Source organism: Eschscholzia californica, unplaced genomic scaffold (assembly GCF_041429995.1).
Source record: "Eschscholzia californica isolate CP2 unplaced genomic scaffold, dmEscCali1.0.p SCAF_3, whole genome shotgun sequence".
In the NCBI taxonomy this organism is placed as follows: domain Eukaryota; kingdom Viridiplantae; phylum Streptophyta; class Magnoliopsida; order Ranunculales; family Papaveraceae; genus Eschscholzia; species Eschscholzia californica.
The window spans coordinates 66,353,541-66,378,545 of NW_028238420.1; the positions used below are offsets into that span (position 1 = coordinate 66,353,541).

The window sequence follows — 25,005 nt, forward strand, 5'->3', positions numbered from 1 at the left end:
AAATACGTCACCAGGAGCGCCCCCAGAATTCACGATTAATTGGCTTACACGGTGACCAAACCCATGAATTAATGGGTCCGACCCTTTCATCTTCGGGCACTCCGAAGCAACACCAAAATACGGAAGCACATCCAACCCGTGATAAAGAGGTTCGCCCGCATCTCCTCAGCAGACCTCCCTTCGTATATCCGTTGGGGAAGCGTTACTGTTACTTAAGATGACAGTTGGCAAGAATATCATCGATATATCCGTTGGATGGGAGTTACGATATCCCCGTTCACGGTAACAGCTTCATGCGTTACCACATTCAAGGCAACAACTCACCACCCTGTGACAGTTGACCAAAAGGGACAGTTGACCACTAAACTCTATATAAGGGTCAGCTGGTGATCGACTAAGGCATCCAACGACGGGGAAGAACACCCGACATCGAAGTACGGAGAACAACACCCGACATCCAATTCACCCGCCATCAACTAACCACTTGTTTTTTTTTTCTAACATCGATCATCCAAACCTCTGGCAGGCAACCATCGACCGCTACTATCACCATCTCTCCAAACGACCACTTGATCAAGCAGCTGAAGAATGATCTTTTCTCTCTCCACACGACTAAGTGGTGCAAACACTTTATTTCATTCGACGACCAGAGAATTAGGCAAGCATACAACCGGTTGCATCACCTTTTCTCCCAACGATCGTCTTGCTCAGACAACATATTTAACTCGATAGCTCAAACTCTGGTTTACAATTCCTATTTATTATTTGCCAAGTTTACTGACTTGACCGTCGGAGCCTCCTTAGGCGGGCACCATCCCGGTGTCTCCTAAGATCTTACGGTCGCGTGTGTTTTGTTTCTTTTGTCACAGGTTAAACCCAAAGACGTCGTCGGTGTCTGCAAAAATTATTAAACAGGTGAAGGTTTGACATTCGGTCAACGGTCTGGTCCTATTGACTTACTGACTCGCGATTTCGTATCCTCACAAGGTTTAAGATGTATCTCCATACTTTTGTTCTCTTTTGATGTATCGATGAATTTATGGAATATCGATTTTCCATCACAATAAATTATAAAATAGATGGTAGACAATCGAGTTGGTGTCGTCCACCCATCATACATGATGGTGACACCTGATCCACCACTAGCAATCGCATCAACCATATTATCATAATAAACATTGTTAGCAACATGCGGTGGAATTTCGTTAAAATGTATGCACTTAGGAATTGTTTTTTCATCTTCTATCTAATATTTCGGAACTCAAATGCCTTTTTTGTTCTCTTCTTTTCACATTAATTTTCTCGTGTGGATTTTTTTTTATTTGAGTTCAAATTTTAGACTTTTCGCGCATTTTTTTTAATCCTTAAATTAGTTTTTATTTATAATCTAATTTTGTTTGCTTTCAACTAAAAAACAAAAAATTCTAATTTTGTTTAGTCTCCCGCTATTAAATAGATGTTAAATCAGTCTAACTATATTGGACCAACACTTCCTCAACTTAATAAACAGACAAGATAGCTGCTGAGTATAGGCAAATTTCCAATCCACAACCCCTTTTAACTTTATCTCTTTAATTTATTAGAACACTAACAAGAATCAAGACAAGTTTTCAGATCAGACGTAAGAGAGGGTGGGTCAGTCACAATATTTTCTATGGTCAGTAAGGAAAACTCCAATGTTTCACCATCACACCCATTATGATTTTGAGTTTTTGTATCACACGCATTAGGAATGAGTACAAAAAAAAAAGAGGAAGATGCTAGCTACTCATCTTGTAATAAAGAAAGTGAGAGAAAGAAAAAAAAAAAAAAAAAAAAAGGTTAACTTTGTTTGAAGGATAATGCATGTCAATACATGGTGATGCTGCCTGTGAGGTGCACGTATATCTAACCTCATACATCACCAACTAAGAAACAAACCACCACCCATTTATCAAAATTAAGCATATGTAACTCTCAAGGGGTTGAGGCATGATAAGAGGCCCCCACCCCCCAAGGAATTTTTATCCATAACAATCAAAATATTGGTGCTAGATGTAGACATTCCACACTCTCCCATTTATAAAGAAACCTATCCACCTTATTCATTTATGCTTTCTATAGAGGCATAAGGAAGTAAATCAAACAAGAAAAAAAAACATCTCCTCTTTATTCTTTCTTCCTATGCAATCATGCTTTCTATTTAATTAAACATATATTAATATGTACCTAAACAAGTTGGGGAGAAAACGCTAGAAGTGAAAATAAAATACTAAAAAAATACTCCTGTTAGAAGACAGGAACGAGAAGAAAGAAAAGACAAAAGAATTCCACACTTTTAATTCCCCAAGATTTATAAAAAGGTGAATCAAACAAACATCATGGAGTGAGTAATATGAACATGATGATGAATAAAGGTAAATCACCAGCCGTACTACTACAGTTTTTTCTCTTTTAATAAAAAAATAAAATAAAAATACTCTGTATTAATAAGACAACCATATTTTCTTTCAACAAAAAAAAAAAAAAAAAGACAACCATATTTTTAATAAAAGAAAAAGAATCAGATAATGCTGTGGGGGGGGGGGGGGGGTGTGATTCCTGCCTGGTCCCTTCATTAAAAATTATTTCCTTCAATCTCTCTGTCTGAAATAGGCAGCTCTCTCCATCTTGTGTGTTCCTTATTTAATAGTGTGATGCTTCCCTGTTTAACATCTACCATACAAGATTGTGACGAAATTGATTCCCTCCATTTTTATTTTTATTTTCATTTTCACTTGAAAAGTAAAGTAAATAATATTCATACTTCTAATGACTTTGATCTGTTAAGTTTCGAATTACAACAAGCTACATAAATATATATAAATTATATCCAGATTCTACTTTATTCTTATTTTTTAACACTACTCTTTTATTTTAATACATGATAGTCATGGGAATTATAGTCACACGATACATTTATGTTCAAAATTATTATCATATAACACTAACAAATCCTTTTTTAAACAATAGAATCGGCGAAAAAAGTTAAGTGCTAAAATACTCATACTGATTACATCTTTCCAACTAATATCAGGCTCGGACCGCTTGGTTGCTTCTTCGAAAGAGTTGATTACCTTACTCAAAGTACAAATAGGATGGTTGTTTAATAATATAGTCCATCGATCTATAAGACGTCGACTACAAGTGGGTTGTAAGTCAGCATCTCTTAAATTTAGATTGTCCCACGACTTCAAAATTCGAGCTATGGTTGGAAGTAACCCTTTGAATTTCTGACTTTGACACCACATCTCAATTAAACAATATATACTAAAAATTTAGGAAGATATAAAATAAGGTAGTCAAACCCACCATAATTGATCTATTTCTCAACTATTATTATCTTTTTAAATGAAATTTTCCTCCAACTATTTTGACTATATAAATGCACAAAAAGTTAAATAGTATTTGGGGGTCAGGATGACCATCAAGTGGCAGAATTGAAGACAAATGTGTTTGGGACATGTTCCATCGATGGAGCGGGGATATGAAAATTGGTAGCAGCATTAATATCTGATTCAATTATATTTGATTGTTGTTATATGGACAATCAATATATTATGTGGACAATAGACAAATGAAACAATTGAAAATCTTATATAGACGTCAGTTTTTAAGGGAACGTCACTTTAATAAATTTTATTCATGCTCTCTAAAATTTAGAGGTTTTGTTTGAAGTCCTTTTTTTATTTAGAAAATTTGGTCAAAACTCCCTATAAATTTTTTGTTTTGGTGAAAAATGATCAGCTAATTTTTTTAAAGCTTCATCTCCTTCGGTACTTTTTTAATTTGTAACAACTTGCAACGACTTTGCAACACTTTGCGACAATTTTGTAACACTTTGCCACAACTTTACAACACCTTGCGGCAACTTTACAACAACTTTGCTATACTTTGTAATACCTTGTAACAACTTTTCAACAGCTTTGCAACATCTCTGCAAAAATTATTGGGTTTTTACCAAACAATATTTGAATTTTTAATGAAAAATAAATTTTGGACTTTTAACAAAAAAAAAAAAAAAAAATTTGGATTTTTAACCAAAAAAATATAACTTGTCTTTTTAACTTGAAAAAGTTTTCGACTAAATTTTCTGTTTTTTCTTCTATAAACCTTAGACACTTTTTCCTCCATTACCAACAAAATTTGTAGAGAGAAATTGTAGAGACATTGTTGATCATGGCAAGACCAAGAAAATCAAAGGAACTTGTTGAAGAATTTTTCTAAGGAGAATGATAATATTCATTCCAAGACATAGATTTGTGATTTTTTTTCATCAAACTTGTGAGGTTATGGCTTGGATTTTTCCCATATATGATTTGTTGAACAAAACCAACCCAATTGATCATGACGGATCTAGTGTTGTTTATGAACCCTAGAACTTCTAGAAATCATTCATTAGAAAACTCTAGAAACCACAAACATTATCTTTGTATATAGCAAGAGATTTGCTCGTGTGTCGTGGGGAAATCCCTAGAAAAGAAGTAAATTTCGTGGCAAACTAAAAGAAATTTGCATATAATTTCGTGGAAAAACCCTACAAAAAGAAGTAAATTTCCATAGATTTTTCATGAAATTTTGGCAACCGTCTCTTTCACTACGAAATTACCTCATGAAATCTTATTTGTTTCTTCCAAACTACAAAAATGAAAATACAAAATAAAATAAAATAAATAAAATTAGAGTTTTACCTCATCAATATCATTAATTCTTACTTTTGGAAACACCTTTCAAGTATAGATTGAAGGGTTTTATCTTCGTCATCCATTTAGAGTTTGAGAAATAAGAAAGTGAAGTGGTAGAAATTGTGGTTTACTTATTATAGTCGTAAAAGAATAAGAACATACTAACAAGAAGAATGACAGTTAGATTTTCTGTTATATTTATTTATGAGTCTTAGATTCATTACTGTTTTAATATTTAAAGTCTTATAGAGTCGTCCGTATAAAAAATAATTGTCCAAACATAAAATATTTGATCGCCAAAATGTATTGGTCACCAAAAGAAATTGATGAGTTGTGTTTACCGAATTAGTTGGTATAAATTAGGAAGTCTGATCTAGGTCTAGGAGGAGGATGTCTCTTCTTCATTTGAGGAAGATGGCCACCACACCCCCATCCATTTCATTCTAGAAGAGGACCGGTACCATTTATTTTAACATGCCCATTATTAGAATATTTCCTTTTATCAAAATTCAGCTCATCAGGAAAACCAGATTAGAAAGAAAAAAAAAACATCAAAACAAGCCATCATAGTCACTTTAAAGTAATTCCAAAAGAAATTAAAGTGGTCCTGTAATTATTGTTTGGGCTGTCTCTTTTTATAATGAATCATAACTCTAAGAAAACTCTTTTTTTTTGTGAAGGAAGTGAAAAAGATAAAGAAAAAAAAAAAGTACACTTGTTTGTGAAGTCTAGTAACATATATTCAACAAAAAAAGAAAAAGTCAAGTGGCATAAAAACTTGTGTGTGAAAAGAGAAAAAGTAGATGGAAAAGTAAAGAGACAAAACCAATTGACATGGGAAAGAACCTAATTAAAACACCACCATGATATATATGATGATCTGACTTTATTTTATATTGAACAGAAATTCCAAGGAAGATAGGTCCAGTGAGTGGGAGGAGATTGATGATATGGAGGACTATGAAGAGGATATTGGGGCCACCACACCCTTAAAAGAAACTGACATCTTTTCCATTTTTCTAATCACATCTACTCCCTAGCTAGTCATATCTAATGTGTGTATAGGATATATCAATTGTCATATAACTGGGGTCTGGGTGGGCACCCTTTAATTGGTCTGCTGGCCCCCGTTTTCTCAGTCCTCTTTTTTTTTTTTTTTTTTTCTTACATTAATATAAAATATACTATAGAAAAGAAAAAGTGGTTTAAAATGTAATAAATGGGCAGGGGGGGAGTTGTCCCCCCATTACGTGATTGACCCGGTCCTTCTCCTTCCCATGAATGAATGAATGAATGAATGATTCCTTCCCCACAACCCATACAAGTACTTGTAGTGGTATGTATCAAGTACTCCAGTATTAATAATAAAAAGTCACTTTTTTGGGAAAAGAAATCCCTCTATTGGCCTTAAAAAAAAAAAAGTCCCCTTTCTTGGAGATCGGAACACGCTCATAACCCATTAACCCTCCAACCGTTTTTATCTGAGTATATAATATACATACAAATTTAAAAAAAATTACTCTCTCTGTTGAGCATATATTCTGTATATATATATATATATATAGAGAGAGGGAGAGCTTACATAATACAATTACAACAATTAATATTTCATCAAAAAAAAAAAAAAGTACAACAATTAATGCTACAACATGAGACTAGGGGGAGTGTAGTGTAGAATCAAAAGTCATTGGCTCACAATTTTGGCATGCCCTTGTAACTAACTTAACTGCAGGTAGTAGATGTAGTAGTACAATACCAAGCATCTTTTCCTGTCATACATACCAACCCCTATATGTCCAGGCTAAATTGGCACAACTTCATTTGCACGAGAAAATATATATATATATATACATAATAAAATAATCAATCAATCTCATTTTTTTTTTCTTACATTAATATAATTGGTAAAGATTTTACATAAAATTGAAAACCAAAAATTCTTTCACCCGTCTCCCTAATTAAAATAAACAGTTGTCCCCAAAATGGGACAATAATTAGGAGATGAAGATTTGGAGGCTTGCATTCTTGGTGGAATTGCAAATTGGACAATAATCTAACTTGGTTTCACATTCTTTGCAGAGGCAGAGATGCCGGCATGGTAAAACTAAAACAGATACTTCATTTCTCGAACAAACTATGCATGATGGTGATGATGATGATGATATCATCTTCACTTCTTCTTCTTCTTCTACTACTAATTCGTTGTCTTTTACTTGGCAGCAAGCAGACTGGGCATCGTCTGCTGCTGTGCCTGTCAAATTAACTAATAATCCTTCACTTTCGCCAAACCCTTCCACCATTGTTATTTGATGATGAAGTCTACTACTATTACAACTACTAGTAGTACCTTTTTGAAGGAGATAGAGTAACGTGGATTTTAACCTGGATACTATAGCCTCGTTGTTTTTGGAAATGTTAAACCACATCTGATTATGTGCCGTTATCTGCTTTATTTTCTCCTCCAATTCTGTATTCTTTTTAGTGGCCTTGTCAAGTTGTCTTTGTTTTTGGACCAGCCTTTTTACCACTTGTTCTTCAACCGATAATATTAATGATCTGCAATGTCTCTTACTTGTCTCTTCTACCACTGATCTTAGCTTTTCGTTCTGAAATTTAAAGGTGTTTAATTAATTTATTATTTAGCTAGCTACAAATGGAGTAGTTAGCTAGAAATCTTAAGTAATTAATTGGAAAATGGCCGTGAATTGAATACATACGTGGAGTGAGATTAATTCGTCTATTTGGTGATGGTGATCAGAAACTGGGGGGGAACACCCTGCTGCTAGGAGAGAATTCGGAAAAGGAGCTGCTGCTGCTGATCTGCCGCTGCTGCTAGATTCTGTGGCAATTAGTTGGCCTTTCTGCATCTTATTGCAATACCGGAGCTGTTGTTGTTGGAGGATGAATTGGTGGTCATATTGATGATCAGGTACGACTACTTCAAAGACATCGTAGTTGTCTCTGCTCCTCCTTTTACCACCAAGCTGCTGCTGAAGCTGGGAAGAAGATGCTAGTACCACATTATTGCAAGTCAATTCGCTCCGCTCCGGTTGTGGTTCGCTCAAGAAACCTGCTCCTCCATGTCTTGTACTATCTTTTACTATTTCAAACACCTGCTGGTTGCTGGCGAGGCAGCTCTCTCTCTGCTGCTGCTGCTGCTGCTGCTGAAAGAGAAATTGAATCTGATCGTCATCTAAATGGTTCTTGAAAACCTCCCGATATTGAGCTTGTACGGCCATTTCAATCAAAACTCCCTAGCGCTGTTCCCCTTCTTCTTATGTACTAGTGCTAGTAAATAAGAGTATATATAGAATGGAGGAAGACAATGAAGATGTGGAAAAATAAGGAAGGAAAGAGGGAAACAAAACAAATTCTTTCAAGGAGGGACTCTACCTACCTTATATAGGAGGGAGGAGAGAGGGCAACTGGGCAAGCAAGAGAGATGGAATAAGGTAAAAAAAAAGAAACGGTCTTATTGGGCAGAATAATGCTTTTCATAATTGGGAAAATTAAATATTATTAGTGGGGATGGAGATTTGATATTGAGTGATGTGGTTGTGTTGTTGGTGGTGATTGGTGAAGGAAGCACCCACATTTCATATCTCCAACCCCCTTTCATTACTCTGCTTAAAGAAAAAAAAGATCCCATCATATATAAATAAATCAATATTCAAAACCAACTTGGACCGTTACACTACAGAGGGATGAAACCAGCCAAAAGTCCACTTGTTCTACCTTGTCTTTCTCTTTCACAGGGCGCCCCTCTGAGAATTTATTAGTCTTATGCCAAATTTTAAGCCAAGTCTTTCTGGAGAATAAATTGTGAACTCTTAAATTATGAAAGAAATATAATGAATGATAGAGACACACAATCAAAGAATAACACACAAAATTAGTGTATTGCATCAAATTATGCACCATGAAGTTGAAATTTATTTATATTTTTAGAGCGCAAACTACTACATGATAGATATAGTCTCAAGAAAAATTCTTGTGTAATGCTTACCTGTTGGAATCATTTCGACATATATCAATACAGTATTTAATAGTCAATGAGCTTTTTAAAAAAAGTAAGAAATATGTATTTAAAGTTTAAAGAAAATATTTAGTAATTAGTTACACAAAAGGATATATAATTTAGTCTTTACAAATGTATTAACTTTGAATAATAATCAAATATTTGTTGGATTTTCTACCTATTTTGAATATCATTTTGACAAAAACTAATAGCTCAAAACTTGTTATATATAGACACCCGAGTCTGTTAAGTCTCATAAACACTATAAATTTGAAGGCAGGTTCAACCCGACCGACCTGATAAACTAAATGGGTTTGTTAAAGTCCATAGACACCCGAATTTGTTCTTTTGCAAAAATAAAATGTCATGCATCTTACCCTTGTTAAGCAACTGAATCATGTTTGTAACATAAATAACAACGTAATTGTATACGTTGTCAATAGTTTATAATAAGTCAGAGCAAAACATAATTTGTTGTAAGCAACTGAATCATGTCTGTAACATAAAGGTGAACATATATAGAAAGGTAAAAATGGGATTAGGAGAAAATTGGATTGCATCGAGATGAGAAAAACAACACAAATATCCGTGTTAATTTGGGGTTGTTTTGATGTAATTTTTTAGAAGTAAGTTTTTTTTTCTAAATTATATTGGGTTGGCGTGTTTTTTTAGACTTTTCATAAAAAAATCCATGTTTCCCATCTCCAATATCGTCTTAAGTGTCTATTCCTAATGAGAAATAATGCGATGCTTGGCCCGAGTGGTCGTCCGACTCTAACCCGAGTGGGTGACGTGGTCGGCCAGCTCGGACCAAATTCTATTCGGCGTCAATGTGAGAGGGAGAGTTTTATAGGTAATTAAAATTTGGTCCCTGGTTTTTTCCATCTCAGACTAGAGAGAGGGAAAGAAGGAACTCGATTTTGAGAGGGAAACCAAAAGGAGCTGATGAGGGAGAACTAGAGAGACTAGGGATTCGTCAGAACAAAGGGTGTATCAATGTATCATCTACTCCATCTTCTTCAGAGAGAGATCAAAGTGAAGAACTATAGAGACCGAAGAATTTTATTTGAAAACCCTAATTTGATTATTTCTTCTCCAAGACGATTGAGGAGAAGTTGGTTTTTCATTTCTATCAAATAATTGTAAAATTCACACCCTTTTCTTCGCAATTCATTGTCTATAATCTAGTTATTAGGGCTTCTTGATGTTTCAGATTTCTTAGTACAAAGATGTTATGAATTCTGTATTTCCTTCTATGATTGATTCTACTTTTGGGTAAACTGGGTGAATTATCCTGTTTAGGGTTAGGGTTCTTACTCGTTGAGAAGTCAGTGTTTAGGGGCAGGATTTGGATACTTGCTCTTTGAGAAGTCAATGTTTCTGCTATAGGGCATGAGTCTAGGTTGTTTTGATGAGATTTTAGGCATTAGTTTTCCCTTTGTTCTCCAAAAAATTGGAGAAGATGATTCCCCTATCGAGATCAAGTTCCTTCTTTCCCTCTCTCTCTCTTTCTCTAGTCCAAGATGGGATAAAATCAACACCAAATTTTAATTCTCTATAAAACCTCCCTCTCTCATCGCGGAAATGGGAGTGGAATTTGGTCTGAGCTGACCGACCAGGTCACCCATTCTGGTCAGAGTCGGACGACTACTCGGGCCAAGCAACACTTCTCATTTCTAATAGTGCTAAAAGTGCTTTGCAAAAAAAAAAAAGTGCTTGAAATATTCAAGCAGGGACTATTCCTTTGTTTTGTATTTATTTAGCAAGTCAATTAGACGTCAGGTATAGTTGTTTAAATTGAGATTTTATACTATCATGCGTCTGTGGGCGTATATATATATTGGAAATGACTAAATGCCACCCTTTCTAAAATGAACTATTCTTTTATCAATTACATAAGATGACGATTATCATTAATATAATTATAGTGTTATCCATCTACCTAATTAATTAACTAGCAAACATATAAAATGTTGTTGGATAAATGGCTTCCAAAGCCGTTACATTCGATAGTCCCATTTGAGGAGAATAATCGGTCTGACCGAGGCAGGTCGGGTCGGGTTTGGGAGTTCTGAAGTTTGGGGGAATTTAGAATAAAATAAATACTGTTTGGTATTTATTATTTCTAAAAGAGTTAATTCCTATATGGCCCCCTGCTTTGTGACCAGCTTCCTTTATGGCCCTCTTTTTTTCGTAAATTCAAATATAGCCCCCTATTTTCAGATAAATGTCATTACTACTACCCTTCTTAATTCTAAATTTAAAACAATAAAAAAAAAATTATTTCCACCTCACCCCTCTCTCTCTCCACCTCATCTCTCCCTACACCTCACCCCTCTCTCTCTGCTACTCACCCATTTCTTCTCCGGCAAGGTGGCCGGCCGGAAAATTTCACCACTCTCTCTCTAAATTTTTTTTTTTTAAAATCTCACCACTCTCTCTCTAAATTTTCCGGCCGGCCACCTTGCCGGAGAAGAAAGGGGTGAGTAGGAGAGAGAAAGTTAGAGAGAGAGAGGGGTGAGGTGTAGGGAGAGATGAGGTGGAGAGAGAGAGGGGTGAGGTGGAAATATTTTTTTTATTGTTTTAAATTTAGAATTAAGAAGGGTAGTAATGACATTTATCTGAAAATAGGGGGCCATATTTGAATTTACGAAAAAAAGGGGGCCATAAAGGAAGCTGGTCACAAAGTAGGGGGCCATATAGGAATTAACTCTTTCTAAAACTATATTATTTGTTTCCTTGTGGAACAAGTAACGGATAACCTCAAATCTCACGACTTCCTTATTCTTCTCCACGTTTTCTGGGAAACCCTAATCGGGTTTACTTGGTCTATAAATAAGACCTAAACCAGAAGAGAATACGGACGTACAACCACTATGAAGGATTCATCTTCTACGATTTTCTGCTTCTCCAATATTGTCTTCTCCAGTGCAGTGGAAGATGGTAGATGTGGTAAATCCTTGGGAAGTGTTCGGGATCATATAATTTGCACCGAGGTTGTACCGAAATCACTTTCAAGGCAGTGGCCTCCATACCATGACACATCAAACTCCATTCTTGATTTTTCTAAGAGATAATATTTTTCATTGATCTAACCCTATATTTCCAACAATTTGAAAGTGATTTATTGATCAATGAAAGTTATCAAGGAAGACTGTATTTGATTTTATTACGGTGCAAAGGAGTTTCAAACTGTGTGATTTGTGCGGGTTCAATTCGTGAACTGGTGGTGCAAGATTATTAGTGTTTGAATAGTAAACGGAGATTTACCACGTGAAGGACTGGGGTCGGATTTTGGAGCGTAACTGTGGCATCTCCCCACGCGATATAGAATGGGGGTTCACTTATTTACTCTTATTTTATCAGTAAGAAAAGAGTAGCTATCAAGATGCTGCTGTTGAACTTGGTAACAAGGAACATTGGTCTTGGTTATTGAGGGATTATTAATAGAATTGTTGAAGGTGCTATCAAAATCTAGACAGGGATAGTAAAAGAACAGCAGGTGAGAGATGATTGTTTATCAAGTTTTTATGGTGGGAGAAAAGAAGAATTGGTGTGTTGGTGATAATACCCAAATTGACGCATCATGTGAAATCGCAATTAGAAGAATTCTTAGTGTGTAAATGGGGTCTGTGAATATCAAAGATGGAAGACCATCATGATCTTTCATATCAACTATTACCATCATTATTATACCCTTTCCTTTTCTTTTAGTTTGTTATGATTGATTCTCAGTAAGATAAAGAAGATGAAGTTTGAAAAAAAAAAAAAAAGGTTTTGAGTAATCAAATAGATTCATGGAGGAGATTCTATGACTACATACTACTACTACTGTTTGTAGTGAAAAAGAGATTAGAACCTAAGTTTTTCTTGGAGAGTTTTCTAGGGTTAGAGGTTCTTGAACTTTGAAGGAGAGTTCCAGAGAGGAATAGGTATCGGCCAGAGGTTGGCCGGCACCACAGCCAAGAAAGAGCAGCCGGCAACAACAACAGCCACTCGGGCTGCTCTAGAGATTCCGGAAAAACTAACCCTAGCCGGACTTTGGGGTTTTTGTTTGGGACTTAGAGGGTGTTTGATTTTTGCACTTATTAATAAGTGCGGGCCGGCAATTTTAGGCCGTTTGTTTTTTCACTTAATAAGTGAATATCACTTGTAAGTGGGGCCAAAGTAAGTGCAAAAAAATAAGCTCTAATTTGGAGCTTATTTTTTTGCACTTACTTAGTAAGTGCTAAAAAAGACATTTCTATCCCTACCGAATATAATAATTACCAATGTAATTATAACTAAAAAAAAATCTTAAACAATTGATAAGTAAAAAATCTTTTTATGACTTTATCAATGACCATTTTCCTTCTTCACTCATCCTTCACCTAAGCTTTTCTCTTAAATTTTTTTCACATCTCTTCTTTCATTAATCACGGAACCACCCAAACTCCATGATGCAACGTAAGTTCTTTCTCCTTCATAATTTTTAATTACTTGAGGTTAATATTTTCAACATAAAACATTCATAAATCGTAATTCTCTTGTATCCAAACTCGCGAGCATAATGAATTAGTATGAAATGCTAATATGTAAATACTTTAAGGTCAAAATAGACAATTTCTCATTTTTATGACATTTAGAATTAATATAAAAAAAAAAATCAAGCACTTAGAAGTGATAGAAAACAAACGCCATATCACTTACAAGTGATATCACTTACTAAGTGATTATCACTTAGTAAGTGGTAGCACTTATAAGTGCTAAAAAATCAAACACCCTCTTAGTTGCCTTGATTCTTCTTGTGTTTGATTATGATATGGTTTCAAATACCTAGAGATAGAAAGCTTAGGTTGGCTTTAATGGTGGAATCTGTTTGAGAAGGAGAAGATGGATTTTCTGTTAAGGGGAAATCTGTCTCTGCTTAAGGGGAAGTAATATCTCCACTGTTATGGGTAACTCTGTTTCTATTGAAGGGAGACATCAACTCCACTATCGTGGGGAACCCTGTTTCTGCTAAAGGGAGATATCAACTTCACTGGTATGGGGAAACATGTTTCTGTTAAAGGGAGATAACATCTCCTACCTTGTGTTAAGGGGAGATTGGCAAACGACGGACTGTGAAGCCCTAATCGAGAAGGATCGGAGCTGGATATCTCGACTGAGGATGTTAGTGAACTCTCCCGGAGCAAGCCTCGTCATCCAAAGGTACCTCGTTCCATTTAATATTAGTTAACGTACTGTGAGTATTTTCTAATATTTGCTAGCAATTCTTGACATTGTGCATGATAAGATCACGAGTCTTGTCATATCTTTTGCTGTGTGACACTGTAGATCAGAACATGATTAACTCTGCTTCTTAAGTAGACTGGGCTCGTAAGTGTAGACGATCTTGATGATCACAAAAGATACCCTGTATGCATAGAAGGTAGAACATGTTAATTATGTTTATTCTGAGGATCGGATAACTGGTGAACATACTAGTGTAGACGGTCTTGATGATCACACTAGATGACATATTTCTGTAACACCTTAAACATGTTACTTCACCATGTATACGTGTCACAACTAGAACAATATAAAATTGTTAGATCTAGTGGATTCAGAGACTTAGCTGACATCTAGAACTGGCTAGCAAAGAATGGAGGTAAATAGTACTTCATAGATGATTACTATAGGTACACGAGAGATTGCCTCGATGGGCCTAAGATGTAGCAAAAAAGATGTTTCTGAAATATAATGTGGAAATAGACAACCAACTGGGCAGGAAATTAGAAAAGGTTTAGATCAGATAGGGGTGGTGAGTATAACCCTAACACCCTCGAGACTTTCTGTGAGGAACATAGCATAATTCATGAACATAGTGCCCCTTATACGCCACAACAAAATGGTGTATCTGAAAGGGATAAGATGACACTTAAGAACATGAAGAATGTCGTGTTTTTGGGTAGGACTACCAGAGGACCTGTGGGGGAAGGCGAATGTATCCGCTTGCCATGTGTTGAACATGATACCCCATAAAGGTGTTAGACAACACACTCTTGAATTATGGAAAGGTATCACACCTAACATGAAATTTTAAGAGTGTGGGGGTGTCTAACAAAATTGGGTAGACCTGACTTTGGGAAAGTCACTGCTGGACCAAAACTGTTGATTCTGGTTTTTTTGGTTATGCTCATAATAGTGTTGCATATAGATTCATGTTAAACGATAATGTTATGACTGAATCTAGAGATGCTGATTTTTTGAGCATGTGTTTCTTTTGAAATTGTCTATTGAAAATGTTCCCTTGCATGATAAGTCACTTACTAGCATACCTTTGCATGTTGAGATGCCTAATAGTGTATGCCTCTCTTTAGTTCTGCCATTGATGACACCTTAGTTAGAACAGAACTTAGGAAACGTAAGAGACGTAGGATAGAGAAAAACTTTGCCTGACTTTTCCACTGCTATTCTAACTGAAGGTGTAGACTGGCTGAATGATCAGTTTGTGTCTAGTTTCTTAATTGAGACTGACCCAAAGACTTATCATGAGACCACAACTTCAGTAGATGAAAGTTTGTGGAAAGATGTCATAAAAAGTGAGCTAGACTCTATCATGAGGCGCTGACTTCGTCACTGCTTTTATGCTTCTGCAAGTTTAGACTGGTTGAATGATCAGTTTGAGTCTAGTTTCTTAATTGAGACTGACCCAAAGACTTATCATGACGCCATGACTTCAGTAGATTAAAGCTTGTGGAAATAGGCCATAAAGAGTGAGCTAGACTCTATCTTAGTTAATCACACTTGGGAACTGGCTGACTTACCTAAGGGTGTAAATCCATTAGTAAGTAAATGGTTGCTTAAGAGAAGGCTAAGACTAGTCAGGACCATAGTAACGTATAAAGCTCGACCTGTGAATAGAGGCTTTACACAGAGTGAAGGACTTAACTACTTTGACACTTACACTCATAATGGCCAAAAATCACAACTGTGAGGTCACTTTTTGTCTTGATTGTCTTGATTGTCTTGAATGACTTAGTGATCCATCAAGTGGATGGCAAGACAACCTTCTTAATTAGAAACCTAACTAGGAAACTTACATGTTTCAACTTGAGAGGTTGGTGGTCATTGGTCAAGGGAGTAAGATGCTTAGACTGAAGAAGTCCTCACATGGTCTGGAATTGACACACAGGGAATGACATGAGAAATTTGATAATACCGTGTTGAGTAATAATTTTACTGTGAATAACTTTGAATCGTGTGTTTATTCTAAACAGTATAATTATTGTTAGGTGACAATATGGATATCTGTAGAAGAGATGTCTATTTCTCGTGCTAATGAGACTTGATGAGACCATAGATAAGTATAAAACCAAACTAGTGATTACAGGTTTTACACAGGAAAAGAGACTTCACTACTTCGGCACTTACTCTATAGTGACCAAAATTACTACATTGAGATCTCTCATTGAGTTGGCTGCTTTACATGACGTAGTAATACATCAAAGGGATGTAAAGACAACCTTTCTGAATGGAGATCAAGATGAGGAGATTTATGTGTTTATAAGTCTTAACCTGAGGGATTGGCGATCCCTGGTCAGGAGAGTAAGGTGTAGACTAAAGAAGTCTCTCTATGGTCTAAAACAGACACCTAAGAAATGGTATGACAAACTCGATGATACCATGCTAAGCAATGACTTCACTGTGAATAACTCAGAGTCGTGTGTATATTCAAATAGTATGAGTCTCGATATGTCATCATTTGTTTATGTGTTGATGACATGCTTATCTTTGGTGCCAATGTAGATGATGTGAATGAGGTCAAGACCTTTCTGTCATCTAAGTTTGAGATAGAGGACTTAATAGAGGAAAATGACTTTGTGGAGGTTATGTTTAAGAGAAACCCAAATGTCATCTCTCTAAGTCTATCTCATTATGTTGAACAGATATTGAGAAAGTTCAACTCGTGTAATGTGACACATGCGAGAACTCCATCTGACCTCAGCATAGCTCCAGTTAAGAATGAATGTGTTGTTTTTCTCAACCAGAGTATGATAAGATCATAAGAAGTATGAGGTTCTTGGTGAATTACACTCAACCTGATCTTGTCATTGCAGTTAACAGACTCAGTAGATATACTCATAACCTTAGTGAGGAACTCTAATATGTTCTTCATCGCTTGCTTAAGTACTTAAGATGCATTATTAACCTACGTTTGCAGTAAAGTAATTTTCTGCAACTTTGGAAGGTTATTGTGATGCTAACTGAGTAATTAACAATGATGAAGTTTGTTCAAGCTAGTAGTTATAATTTTATCTTTGGTGGAGGTCTCGTGTCATTGAAGTCTTAAAAACTGACATGCACAACGCTATCTACTATAGAGTCTGGATGTATTGCTTTTGACTTGGTGGGTCAAGAAGTTGAGTGGTTGAGATGTCTTTTTAGGAAGACGTGTCATAGTGGGGGAAGGAGATGATATTGGATCTCCTTTCATTGTAACTCACATGCAACCATTGTGATATCAAAGGATAATGTGTACAATGGCGAAATGAGACACATCCGGATAAGGCATGTTGCAGTAGAGAGTAAGCTGAAGAATTGTGCGATAGCTATGAAGGATGAGTGGTTTGAGCAGAAATTGGCAGACCCACTTCCGAAAGGCTTCACGAGGAGATTGATTCTCGAGACGTCGAGATAGATGAGATAATGCCTGTGTGGCTGATCTCTCACTCTTATAGTGTGAAGCAGAGCTAATTGAGTACAGAGCTTCACTGAGCGGGTCAGAGTTGGACCTAAGGTTGAGCATGAGGCTCTTAATGCATTTATATCCTTTCGTGGTGGTCCTATTGAGACGGACTTGATGAATGCACCGACTGATGAATGTATTCATCACCTTTATGGCGGTTCTACCGAGACGGACTCGATGGACACATAGTTGTTGATGATGTGAGGGTGAACTTGTAAAAAGTTCTTAATGCATTTATAGCCTTTTGTGGTGGTCCTATTGAGATGGACTTGATGAATGCACCGATGGCTGATACATCCCTCACCATAACTGGTGGTTCTACTGAGACGGACTGTCTGGGTGTTCAGTTGCTGATGATGACGAGGATGAACTTAGCAAAGTTCTTAATGATTTCGTGACTCGTGTGAGGGGTCAACGTCTACGTTGAGGTAGACTTAAAGAAATCACCTGCGTGAGCCCGAGGGTGGAAGGCCGCCTTCTATGGAAGATATACAGCTGTCTTCTTAAAAACTCATTAGACCCAAGGTATGTTCAGGGCCTACTAAATGAACATGAACGAATCGCGGAGAACGTGGAAAGTCACCGGGTATCGTATGTGTTGTGGGGGTCTCAACTAAGAATCTCCAAGTTCAAGAATCATTTCACTTGGTTGTTTTATTCTTGTTGTTGCCCCACTCCACTAAGTGTCAATTCAAATCGAAAGATATTGAACACTTAAGTACATGTCCCACTTAGGCTCGATATTTAGAAGTCTTTGTAATCCTTTAGTGGGGGATTGTTGGATAAATGGCTTCCAAAGCCGTTACATTCGATAGTCCCATTTGAGGAGAATAATCGGTCTGACCGAGGCAGGTCGGGTTGGGTTTGGGAGTTCTGAAGTTTGGGGGAATTTAGAATAAAATAAATACTTCTTGGTATTTATTATTTCTAAAACTATATTATTTGTTTCCTTGTGGAACAAGTAACGGATAACCTCAAATCTCACGACTTCCTTATTCTTCTCCACGTTTTCTGGGAAACCCTAATCGGGTTTACTTGGTCTATAAATAAGACCTAAACCAGAAGAGAATACGGACGTACAACCACTATGAAGGATTCATCTTCTACTAAATATCAAGTCGATTTTCTGCTTCTCCAATATTGTCTTCTTCAGTGCAGTGGAAGATGGTAGATGTGGTAAATCCTTGGGAAGTGTTCGGGATCATACAATTTGCACCGAGGTTGTACCGAAATCACTTTCAAGGCAGTGGCCTCCATACCATGACACATCAAACTCCATTCTTGATTTTTCTAAGAGATAATATTTTTCATTGATCTAACCCTATATTTCCAACAAATGTGACTAAATTAAATTAGTGATTACGCTGTCCTCATGGCATGTGATGTGTAATAATCTTTCTCTGAAATTGCAACATCACATGATATATGGTCAAGCCTCAATGGAGGTGGTTGACAATAATACTAATAGTGATAATAACACTCCAGTAAGCCTCTCTAATTAAGATACAAATTGTGATATGCATGGTATGTTAAGTTAATTTATTAGTATTAGACTACTCTGACTTGGGCATCACTGGGTTGGATTATTAGGCCAACTTCCAGTAAAAATTAACATAGGTTTTGGGAGATAAAAAAGGCCAAGAGGGAGGGAGGAGTTTGGGTTTGGTTATTATCAATAGAGATAATAACCACCGCCGCTCATTACGTCGACCACCACCCCAACACACAATCAACATCATAGGATATATGTGAACCCTCACCGGATCTGGCAAGGGTCTTCTTATTCGAACCCTCGTCATATTTGTCGAGGGTCATCTAGCCATTTTAAAGATTCATATTAAGTTTTGCAATAGAGAATGATCAAGAACTTACCTTTCTTGATGAGATGATTGAAGCATGTAGAAGATAGGAATCATTAGTGCTCCTTGAGATGAATAAAACTGAAGAAACGTAATAATCTTTATTGATTAAAAATTCCAGAAATATAATTTTGTTTTGATAATATGTTAAAATCAAAGAAGACACAAAATTGAATAATCAAAGGTAAACAATTTATTGATATCTTGGTATAATATTTAGGATAGAATACATTAGGGTTTGATAATTTGTGGGAAATTGTCAAATATTGAAACAAATTATATGCATGTTTTACATATTAGGAATACAAGATTACTACTAAAACTAAATATTCTTGAGATCTTCTAGCATATCATCCGATCTTCCTCTTTTGTCATCATACTTCAATAGTGTAGATTAAGTTCCAGAAAGAGAAACAAGGAAAAAGATGTGAAGAATCCCCTCAAATTAACATTATAGTTTGTGTTTAAACGAGAACCTCAAAGAAAACAATGAAATCAATATTTCCAGTGTGTTTAGCTAACATAGAAATCAATATTGCCTTGTTGGTCATTGAGTTTCATGGTTGGAAAATTGTTTGCTTTCAATCAAGTAGAAAGAGGTACCCATTTGATTACAAGTTGTGGGTACAGTCTGGTGCTTCTCACATAAGGGTGTTTTGTCACATTGAAGGTCTACCAATGAGAGGCATTGGTACTTTTTTTTTTTGAAATAAGAGGCATGCTACTTTTTTGTTGTTGTTGAAATAAGAGGCACGCTACTTAACAGTGTGTATGTGTTAATAGTTTCTCTCCATTAGAGTCACCTCTCAAAAGATATTAGTCCATAAGTCCCTACGAACGTGGGTCAATGTAAAAAATGTCATGGAAGCGTTTATAGGCACTCCTCTCTTCTTCTTTACTGTTGGTCTGCCCTTACATTTTAAATGCTTTTGCAATGCCTTGTCCTTGGGCCACCCAGAGTGTCAAAAGGAATGGGCCAAGATAAAAAGAAAAAGGGAAATTTTAAATGCACCCACATTTACATGAATAGTCTAAGCTGGATACTCTCTCAAAGACATATTCAACAAAGTAGGAAAAGATCCTGGTTTTTCTTTGACCATCTTACAATGTGCTCCCATTTTTATATATACTAGTACTAGTATAGTATTTAAAGAGAGGGCTCTCATTTTGCTTCATCATTATTAAAGACAACTTCAACAAAGTCGGAATACTTGTTTTTTTAAAACTATAGCTGGATAAAATTTTTGATGTTTCAGTAGCTATATCCAATTTGCATCACCAAATGGCAAATACAATACAAGAAGAAGAAGAAGAAGGTAGAGGTGGTTTTGCCGATCATATGATTATTACCACTAATGGGTGTGACAAAGACGACCCCTACGTTGAACTAACTATTGAAATTTGTGACGATTTCGTTGCTGTTCATGGTATTAAAGCATCAGGTAGTGGAGTATCACTAGTATCGGATGATGATGATGAAGAGACTCTGTTAGCAGCTACAGAGAGGTTCTCCTCCTCTTTCGGTTCTTCCATTATAAGATCTGCTTCTAGTTCTCGATTCAAGCTTCTCCCTTCCTTCAACAAAAGGACCACCAAATATGATCTTCCTCGTTTCGACAGGACCAACTCTGCTGCCTCCACTGCCCTCAAGGGCCTCAAATTCATCACCAAAACTGACAACTCCGCCGGTTGGCTTTCTGTCCAAAACAGATTCAATGATTTAACTGCCAATAGTAACGGCTTACTACCCCGTTCTCTGTTTGGTGAATGCATTGGTAATATAAAGTTCTATCAGCCCTATAACTCTCACAGTAGTTTATATATATATATATGGTTTGTTTCTACCTCCTGCTCTTCCATCCTTTTTCTTATTGTCTTTTGAAACTAGGGATGAACAAAGAATCAAAGGAATTTTCAGTTGAGTTATTCGATGCACTTTGTCGAAGAAGAAGAAAAATATCAGGAGGAGAATCCAATTATTACATCAACAAGACACAACTTAAAGAATACTGGGACCAAATCTCCAACCAAAGCTTCTACTCTAGACTTGAGACTTTCTTTGACATGTAATTTATCTACTTTCAATTTTCGGAGAGCTAGGTTGATTAATTGATTGATATTTTTCTCATCTAGTTATTAACTGAAAATGCAGGGTGGACAAGAACGCCGACGGGAGGATAACTCAAGAAGATGTCAAAGAGGTAGTTAAACTAATTTTAATTTCAGAGTCAAGCTTTTAACAATTCAACTACCCAAACTCATACCCTTTCTTAATTAATTGGATTAGTTTTTCTTGAAAATGTTTGTCCAAGTAAGTCATCACAATCTACTCTTACTAATCAAAGGAAAGATAAATCCTGGTGGTGGTTGATCAGATAATCAGTCTCAGTGCATCAGCAAACAAGCTTTCCAACATTCATGAACAGGCAGAAGAGTACGCTGCTCTGATCATGGAAGAGCTTGATCCTCATAATCTTGGTTACATCATGGTAAACTAACTAATCAACTCTACACATATTAAATATTAATTCTTCAGCTTGAATTTCTTTGACATATATGATCGGGAAAGTAGTACAGATTCAGAACCTGGAGATGCTGCTATTGGAAGCCCCCAATAATCAATCAATAAGGAGAAGAGGAGGAGGAGGAGGAGAAAGCAGATACCTAAGCCAGGTTCTAAGCCAGAAGCTAAAACCGACGAGAGAGGCTAACCCGTTCAGGAGATGGTACCAGAAAAGCAAGTATTTCATCTTAGATAACTGGCAGAGGATTTGGGTATTCTCTCTTTGGATTGGAATCATGTCGGGCTTGTTCGCCTACAAGTTTTTCCAGTATCGGAGGCATAAGGCCGTCTACCATGTGATGGGCAATTGTGTCTGCATAGCCAAGGGTGTCGCCGAGACTCTCAAATTCAACATGGCTTTGATTTTATTACCTGTCTGTCGAAACACCATTACCTTCCTCAGGAACAGGACCAACTTGGGTCTTCTCCTCCCTTTCGACGACAACCTCAATTTCCACAAGATAATTGCAGTTGGAATTGTAGTTGGAGTTGTGTTGCACGTAGGGGCTCATTTAACGTGCGATTTTCCTCGCCTCCTGCACGTCTCAACAGAGGAATATGAGGCAATGAAGCCTTACTTTGGGAATACTCAGCCTCAAAATTTCTGGTGGTTTCTGAAGGGAATAGAAGGTGTAAGTGGGATCATAATGGTGGTGTTGATGGGAATATCTTTCACACTAGCCACCCCATGGTTCAGGAGAAACAAGATCTATCTCCCAAGGCCTTTCAATAGGTTAACCGGCTATAACATGTTCTGGTATTCCCACCATATGTTCGTCATCGTGTACGCTCTTCTCATTGTCCATGGAATCAAACTCTATCTCACTAAAGAATGGTACAAGAAAACGGTTAGTAATCATATATTTAGACAAAACTAATAAAATAGTTTAGCACTTCTAACTTATAACTTGGTGATGGCAGACATGGATGTACTTAGCGGTTCCTGTCATTGTTTATACATTTGAGAGACTGATTAGAGCATTGAGATCAAGCATCAAACCAGTTAAGATATGTAAGGTATGTATGAGGCAAATGTGGTTTGTTAATTATTTTGGGATAGTTGGATCATCTTGAACGGTTTAATGATGTGTTGAAGGTGGCTGTGCATCCGGGAAATGTATTGGCACTGTACATGTCAAAACCGCAAGGCTTCAGATACAAGAGCGGACAATACATGTTTTTAAATTGTTCCGACATCTCTCCCTTTGAGTGGTTAGTAAATTCATTTACTTAACTAAGGCATGGCAGAACAAAATTGTTTTGTATATTCATATGGGTGATGATATATACATATATATAATTAACAGGCACCCGTTCTCCATAACTTCAGCACCAGGAGACGACTACTTGAGCGTTCATATTCGAACTCTGGGAGACTGGACAAGACAACTCCTAACTGTGTTCTCTCAGGTGGGTTATGGGTCTCACTGCGTTAATTCCTTTTCCCATCTGTGCGCCTGTATATAATTAACATTTGATGCATTTTCTGCTTAAATGAGCAGGTATGTCAGCCTCCTACTGTCGGGAAGAGCAGATTACGGTAATTAAAAGCACAAACTAATAATCTTCAACTATATTTATACATTAGTCCAAAACAAAATATATGGGAAGATTACTTTTCATGATTAACATAAAGAAAAGAAAAAAAACAACTCCTAATTAGTATTGATGAAAATGCAGTTTTCCGGGTGTGCTGATAGATGGTCCTTATGGAGCACCAGCACAAGAATACAAGAATTATGAAGTAGTGTTGCTGGTGGGGCTAGGGATTGGAGCCACACCAATGATTAGCATTGTTAAGGATATAGTGAACAACATGAAGGCCATAGGTGAAGAAAAGGAAGAAGAAGAATACAAGGCTTTGGAGAACGATAGATCGTCTACCAATAATAATACTACTGGTACTGGTGGTAGTAGTAAGAGTAGAAGTAGTGGTAAGAAGAAAGAGTTCAAGACGAGGAAGGCATATTTCTATTGGGTAACTAGGGAACAAGGGTCTTTCGATTGGTTTAAAGGGGTGATGAATGAGGTAGCAGATATGGACCAGAAGGGTGTGATTGAGCTCCACAGTTACTGCACTAGCGTCTACGAAGAAAATGATGCTAGGTCAGCCCTTATTGCCATGCTTCAATCAATCAACCATGCCAAGCACGGTTTTGACGTTGTTTCAGGCACTCGGGTTAAGTCCCATTTTGGCAAGCCCAACTGGCGTAATGTCTACAAGAGGATTGCTCTCAACCACGAAAATTCGCGCGTAGGTGAGTTATTTTACTCTATCCTCCCAAGTTGACATCATTTCTTTCCTGTTAATGTACTCAATCAGTGCATTTATATTAGCCTGTAAAATAAATACTAGTATATGTTTTAGGTTCAAGCATTCTTGTACAAATGAGTAATAATAAATCAGAGTGTAAGACTTATATTGATGCAGGAGTATTTTACTGTGGGGCACCAGCATTGACGAAAGAGTTGGGTCAGATGGCACTGGATTTTTCTCGGAAGACGACAACGAAGTTTGATTTCCACAAAGAGAACTTCTGAGAGTTGTGACCAAACTGGATGAGGATCGCGGTACCACTCCATTGTTAAGTAAATGTATAGCCACCATCTCCTCAATACTGATGAAAATAACGATGTCTCCAGGGAGAAATTATATACGAATAATTGGGATCACCAACACAAGAACACAAGAAATTGTTATTGTTCATCTACCATCTCTTTTGCTCCATATTTAAAGAGATTTCCTCCAAAATACCTTCTTTTCATGTTTACTTGTGTTAGTGTAATTATAGAATTCATTTGTGAAAATAATTGTGTTTCATTTTAGAAAATGAATTCCCACACCACTGCCTACTATTTCAAAACTAAAAAAAATGGAAAAACTGAAGCCATGGCTATATTTTTTTTCGCTGTACTTCCTCTCACCGTTTGTCCTCAGATTGTAGGCCATTTTGGTTGCTGATGATGAAAGATTTCGTCCTACGTGTACAAAATTTGATTAACATTTTCAAAAGAGAGATTTCAGGCGGAGATTCTTCCATTTATGGATCTGATAAGCATCAAATTAGCCGGAATTTAAACTTTTAATTTTTGTAAACTGGTTGAAATCTAGTTAAGCATAGAAGGTTTGAAGAGAGCTTGAAGGAGAAGTC

At 36.6% G+C, this 25,005-nt stretch overlaps 2 protein-coding genes across 2 annotated transcripts; one reads left to right on the forward strand and one right to left on the reverse strand.

Annotated features, from left to right (window-relative positions):
• Positions 1–6,523: 6,523 nt before the first annotated feature.
• On the reverse strand, positions 6,524–8,332 carry LOC147553583 (putative BOI-related E3 ubiquitin-protein ligase 3). Its single transcript, XM_086672348.1, has 2 exons — positions 7,421–8,332; positions 6,524–7,309 (listed from the first exon to the last, which is right to left on the reverse strand). The coding sequence occupies exons 1-2, from the start codon at positions 7,940–7,942 to the stop codon at positions 6,698–6,700; spliced, it is 1,134 nt and encodes a 377-aa protein (XP_086528474.1). The 5' UTR covers positions 7,943–8,332; the 3' UTR covers positions 6,524–6,697.
• A 9,141-nt stretch (positions 8,333–17,473) lies between these two features.
• LOC147553584 (respiratory burst oxidase homolog protein C-like) lies at positions 17,474–24,684 on the forward strand. Its single transcript, XM_086670387.1, has 11 exons — positions 17,474–21,065; positions 21,179–21,356; positions 21,443–21,491; positions 21,666–21,779; positions 21,868–22,701; positions 22,775–22,870; positions 22,950–23,065; positions 23,161–23,263; positions 23,356–23,393; positions 23,534–24,111; positions 24,285–24,684. The coding sequence occupies exons 1-11, from the start codon at positions 20,573–20,575 to the stop codon at positions 24,392–24,394; spliced, it is 2,709 nt and encodes a 902-aa protein (XP_086526513.1). The 5' UTR covers positions 17,474–20,572; the 3' UTR covers positions 24,395–24,684.
• The last annotated feature ends 321 nt before the right edge of the window (positions 24,685–25,005 follow it).

Bases quoted from the DNA above. Each gene is read 5' to 3' on its own strand.
- LOC147553583 (XM_086672348.1), bottom strand. From the start codon at position 7,942: ATGGCCGTACAAGCTCAATATCGGGAGGTTTTCAAGAACCATTTAGAT. The intron at 7,310-7,420 runs GTATGTATTCAA...TTTAAATTTCAG, and splicing joins ACGAATTAATCTCACTCCAC to AACGAAAAGCTAAGATCAGT.
- LOC147553584 (XM_086670387.1), top strand. From the start codon at position 20,573: ATGGCAAATACAATACAAGAAGAAGAAGAAGAAGGTAGAGGTGGTTTT. The intron at 22,702-22,774 runs GTTAGTAATCAT...TGGTGATGGCAG, and splicing joins AAGAATGGTACAAGAAAACG to ACATGGATGTACTTAGCGGT. The intron at 22,871-22,949 runs GTATGTATGAGG...GATGTGTTGAAG, and splicing joins AACCAGTTAAGATATGTAAG to GTGGCTGTGCATCCGGGAAA.